This window comes from Sinocyclocheilus rhinocerous, unplaced genomic scaffold (assembly GCF_001515625.1).
Source record: "Sinocyclocheilus rhinocerous isolate Xijiao unplaced genomic scaffold, SAMN03320098_v1.1 scaffold2488, whole genome shotgun sequence".
NCBI lineage: Eukaryota > Metazoa > Chordata > Actinopteri > Cypriniformes > Cyprinidae > Sinocyclocheilus > Sinocyclocheilus rhinocerous.
The window spans coordinates 42,886-48,194 of NW_015642515.1; the positions used below are offsets into that span (position 1 = coordinate 42,886).

Below are 5,309 nucleotides of genomic sequence, written 5' to 3' on the forward strand. Positions count from 1 at the left end.
TCCAACCCATTCCAGAGCTTTTCCTGCAGGCTGCCGAATGAAGTGAGTACAGTAGCTGCTGTCAGTCACTGAATATCCAGAGATTTTACAGGACAGAGTCAAAACCTGACCAGGACTTAAGACCATAGAATCAGTCTGAGTCAGTTCAACACAGTGGACAACTGAGGGAGAAAATATGACCAGAAATGTTAGAGATATGACAACATTATATATAACCATGAGTGTTTTTAATATGAAGTATCTCTATAGAAGCTATAAAGACTTACGAGAAGCAGCTGCCAGCAGCAGCAACAACCAGAGAGATGAAGAGATCATGGTTTGAGACGTGTGAGAACAAGCTGCTTCTTTTCATTTTAATACTCAAATAACAAGGAGTAGGAGGAGGAATATTTGCATAATTCATTGCATCCAATTACTATCATGATGCTTATGCAATATTTTATGTACAGCAAAATGTGAATGTTGAATTTTTATTAGTTTCTTTATTTTTATTAGTTTGTTTTGTTTTGGTGCAAATTATATTTGTTGATTATTATGCATTTACTTAAATTTATTTCAGGCAGGACCACTTTGGCAAGTTACTTGAGTTTATTGAAAGACAATTTATCTTTGGCGGTATGGTTCCTTTTGGGGGTTCTTTGCTCCAGAATAAATTGAACATACAAGAGCTTTAACATTAACCCCCCGGAACCATCAGCTTGGAAATACATAACAATTAAGACACTTAGTAATGTCTTTAAAAGCGAACAGTGGTAATCATGTAGATGTGCAGTGGGACGTCTATACTGTAGCTTGGTTATGAGGATGAGTGTCTCTCAGTAGTGAGGTCCATGCCAGCCGGGACTTGGAAGCCTTAGTGATCTGAAACAAAAGAAGACGACAACCAGAAGGTGCACAGTAATATGCTTATGCTTATAATGGGGAGGGAGGGAGGGTTGCAAGCAGTTTGAGCATACTTACCGAGCAGTAATGCTACGTATATATGTCCCGTGTCTAATAGGAGAATGTGATTGGAGCGATTTGACAGCTGACCGCGTCAGCTGGTCGCAGCCTATGCCTACGTGGCCTGACTGAACTAACGCTGCGCTCGATTAGGCTTGCCTTGAAGTTTGTTTTAGTTTTTTGACCAGCTGAATTAATGTCTAGAATTTTTGATGAGCTTCAAACAATTTCTGTGCATCTGTATAAGTCAGAATGAGGAAAATCATCAAAAACACTTTTAATTTGTGATATGATGATGGTGTTTTTGTACAGGGAGGCTGTTGGCGTCTGTCACTGTGTTTATCTGGCACAATAATACACAGCTGTGTCTTCAGCTTGCATATTCTTTCCTTGCAGTGTTATTGTGTTACTGGAAGTGTCTCTGGTGATACTGAACTTGCTTTTCAGGGAATCCTTGTAGGCTAAGTTTCCAGCAGAGTCGATTAATCCAATCCACTCCAGAGCTTTTCCTGCAGGCTGACGAATCCAGCCTGTACCATAGCTTGTAACTGAATAGGAGACTTTACAGTTGATAGTGAGAGTGGCATCAGGACGGACAGTCAGAGACTCAGGCTGAGTGAGTTCATATGAATCAATACCTGTATCAAATCAAATAATACCTGTTAATAAGAGAGCATGATGCTTAAAAACTGTTTACAAGCTTTTTAGCAAAAAAATGATGTATCACACAGAAAGTAAACTAAACTTACAGGATATCACTGCCAGAAGCAGCACTAAAGATGAAGAGATCATGGTTTGTTTCACAGCACAGTTTGAATGAACTGAAGTGATTCTTCACTCCCTCTAGTGATCAGATGAATGTATAAACTGACTCATACCTGCTGTTTAAATATGCAACAGGAGATTTACATAATCAGAGCTACTGATCAAATCTACATGCTACAAAAATATTCATGTTTGGGTTAATATTATTTATTGCTCTCATTAGAGACTTTATGACATGTTTTAGATTTTTTTCTCTCATGGACTTGAATTGATTTTACAACATTTTCTTCTCCATCTTTTCTAATTCATTTTGAGTCCTTTGAGAACTTGTGCACTGAAAAATGCTGAAAAAAATCTCTTGAAATATGGTAAGATTCATATGCACTTTTATATTCTATGTATGAGGATTTTTTTTTTTTTTTACTTTTTATTCAAGATGTTTTAGAGAAGAACTGCTTGTGGTTTATCACTGTGTTCACTCTTGTGGATCATAAGACACTGTTGTGTCCTTCATCGTCATATTCTGTCCTTATAGAGTATATTTTGCTCCCGTAATAGTCTCTGGCAACTTAAAAGTTTGATTTTTAGTTTGCCACTGTAACATGTGTAACCGCTACCAAACATCTACACATGAAAAGATACACATTGTGTTAAAGGAATCAGATATGCCTTTGTGCTGTTTAATGTTTGAGCTTTTATAGTGAACTTCACTGCATATTGTAGCATCTCCAGCGATTGTATATCATTTCATTAGTTTGCATTTTATAGATTTTTTTTTAATTCTCTGCTGCCACCTGTTGACTTCTAGTAACAAGAGATAAAACAGCCAGTGTGGTTTTTGTTCAGCCGTGCAAGACCTTCGTGTCACTGTGAGTCTCTTGCACAGTAATACACGGCTGAGTCTTCTGCTGTCAGGCCTGATAGTTTCAGATACACCATACTCTTTGAATTATCTCTGGTGATTTCAGTTCGACTTTTGAAGGATTCAGAGTAGTCATATTACCACTGCTGTCACTATTAACACGTCCCATCCACACAAGTGGTTTTCCAGCTTGTTGTCTGATCCAGTGCATGCTACAGCAGCCAAAGCTGAACCCAGATCCTCTACAGGACAGAGTCAGAGTTTCTCCAGGCTTTTTCACAACTTTCAATGGACTCTGAGTCCATACTTTGACATTTTGTGCCTAAAAGGAAGATTGAAAAGAAGAGTAGTCATTGCCACTGCCGCCACTATGAACACGTCCCAACCACACAAGTGGTTTTCCAGCTTGTTGTCTGATCCAGTGCATGCTACAGCAGCCAAAGCTGAACCCAGATCCTCTACAGGACAGAGTCAGAGTTTCTCCAGGCTTTTTCTGAACTGTGCTTTCAGTGGACTCCATACTTTGACATTTTATGCCTAAAAAGAAGATTGAAAAGATTGGTTTAATTTGGAATCTGTATACCCTAGATCTGATAATAGACGTGTCAAAACTCACGTTGTAGGCTGAATGAGAGCAGCAGTAAGCAGAGTGCATTCTTCATCTTGAAAGTGGTGATGTAACACTTCAGATCCAATCAGCAGCACATAAATACTAAACAGACGTTCAGGGTTGATTTGTTTTGCATTGGGAGGGTCACTTTCCTGACACTAAAAATTTCATAAAGAGTCTATACAGATTTTCTTTTTAAAGGGGTCATGAACTCAGAAATCACTGTTTATGGGTTCTGTTGTCTTTAGTCATGTTATGCCAGTTACATATGGTGTAGACACGGGGTAAAATTAAGAAAGAGCTCGAAATCACATCAGTGAAACACTGTTTGTTTGTTTGTTTGTTTGTTTGTTTGCTTTACTGCAAATTTGTTTTTAAACAAGTATACTATACAAGTATACTATAGTATACAAGTATACTAACTATATTAGTCTATGGGGAGTGAATATTTTTAGGCTTTTTTTATACAGCAGTTATTTGGGTCCTCAAATATATATAAAAAACAATTTCAGTGAGTCACTGAATCATTTAGTTGATTGATTGGTTCAAGTCACTGAGGGATGAAACAACCAACTTTCTATTTGAATGAGTCAAACGTTCATGAGGTATTGCTTAAATGAATCACATTATTAGAGCAATAATTTATCATCTATCATGTATTTCAATAATAATTTACAAACACAGTCTGCATACATTCATCAGATGTCCTTCAGGCAGAAAAAATTAGAGCTGTTTGCAGAATGTTGTTTTTTTGTTTTGTTTTGTTTTTTATTATTTATTTTTTTCATTATTAGGTAGACCTATCTTGGTTCCCTCAGTGGAAAACCCACCACAGAGATAGGTCCGTTTGTGGAATAAATCTTGTGTTTCAATGCTTAATTTAAACATCTAATCTAACCTTGTGTATGTAATCATATATATAACTACCAGCCCTACTTTTGTATGGCTTTGTGGCTGCAGTTAATAAAAGGACAGCAAGCTTTTATCACGCAGTGAAAGTAGTTCACACAGTTTTCACACCACAAAGGGCGAGTTAATGGAAACTGAGTTTGATTAGCAGAATTTGGATTAGTAACCTTTTCTAGTTATCAGGTTCACATAATTTGCTTCTGATATCACTTGCTGAGAAGACAAGGATATAGCAATTTCTTGATTGTATTGTCTTCTATTCAATTAAATCATGACCTTATCAGCAATTATATCTATTCTGCAGTATCCATTTTTTTGACTGAAATTATATTACAGCAACCAAAGACTTCAAAGATGCCTTTTTGTCTGATGCTGTTTCACCCAATGCCTAACTTTACAAGACCTGACACTTGACATTGTTTTTTCTGAAAGCCTTTCAGTCAGAGGCGCAATAACGTTTAGTCCAATGGCTGAAGCCTTTTAGTCTGAGGTACAATAACGTTTAGTCCAGTGGCTGAAGCCTTTTAGTCTGAGGTACAATGCCTCTTTGTCATATAACTGAGGTCTGAGGATGTCCTAAATTGTGCACCGTATCACTGTCTTGTGAAATGTGCCAAGAATACACTTGTAACACAATTACTGTATCAGGAGGCAGGATTATGTCAGTGTAATGAGTTTGTGGGCGGCAAATGGAGACGACAAAGATATCAATGAAAAGTGTAAAAGCATCCCTATTTTTACTTTTTGCTAGCAGATTTTAGAAGGTTAGAACAGAGAGGCAATAGTTTTGCCTTATAAAACATAGGCCTATAATACTATTTTAGAACTAGAAAGCATTGTGGTTCATTTTATGTAAAAAAAAAAAAACATGTTAAATCTTTACTTTAACCATCATTTTTGTGAACATTGAATATAACCGAAACTCAAAGAAATACTGTAGATTTGAATGCAAAGCTGTGTATTTGTGTGCCGAGTGCTTGTGTGGTTTTTGAACAAGGCAGCAACTGCTCTGTGTCACTGTGACTCTCTGGCGCAGTAATACACAGCTGTGTCCTCAGTCTGCATATTCTGTCCTTTCAGAGTCACTGTGTTGCTGGAAGACTCTCTGGTAACTTGAAATCTACTTTTCAGTTTATCACTGTAATATGTGTTACCGCTACCACATACCTGCAGGTTGCCGAATGAAGTCAGTACAGTAGCTGCTGTCAGTCACTGAATATC

At 37.3% G+C, this 5,309-nt stretch overlaps 1 gene segment (V, D, J or C); it reads right to left on the reverse strand.

The window, feature by feature from the left end:
* Positions 1–1,257: 1,257 nt before the first annotated feature.
* On the reverse strand, positions 1,258–1,774 carry LOC107755935 (Ig heavy chain V region 5A-like). The segment is given in 2 exon segments: positions 1,258–1,580; positions 1,692–1,774. Coding segments are annotated over 2 exon segments (342 nt in total).
* Between the last annotated feature and the right edge of the window lie 3,535 nt (positions 1,775–5,309).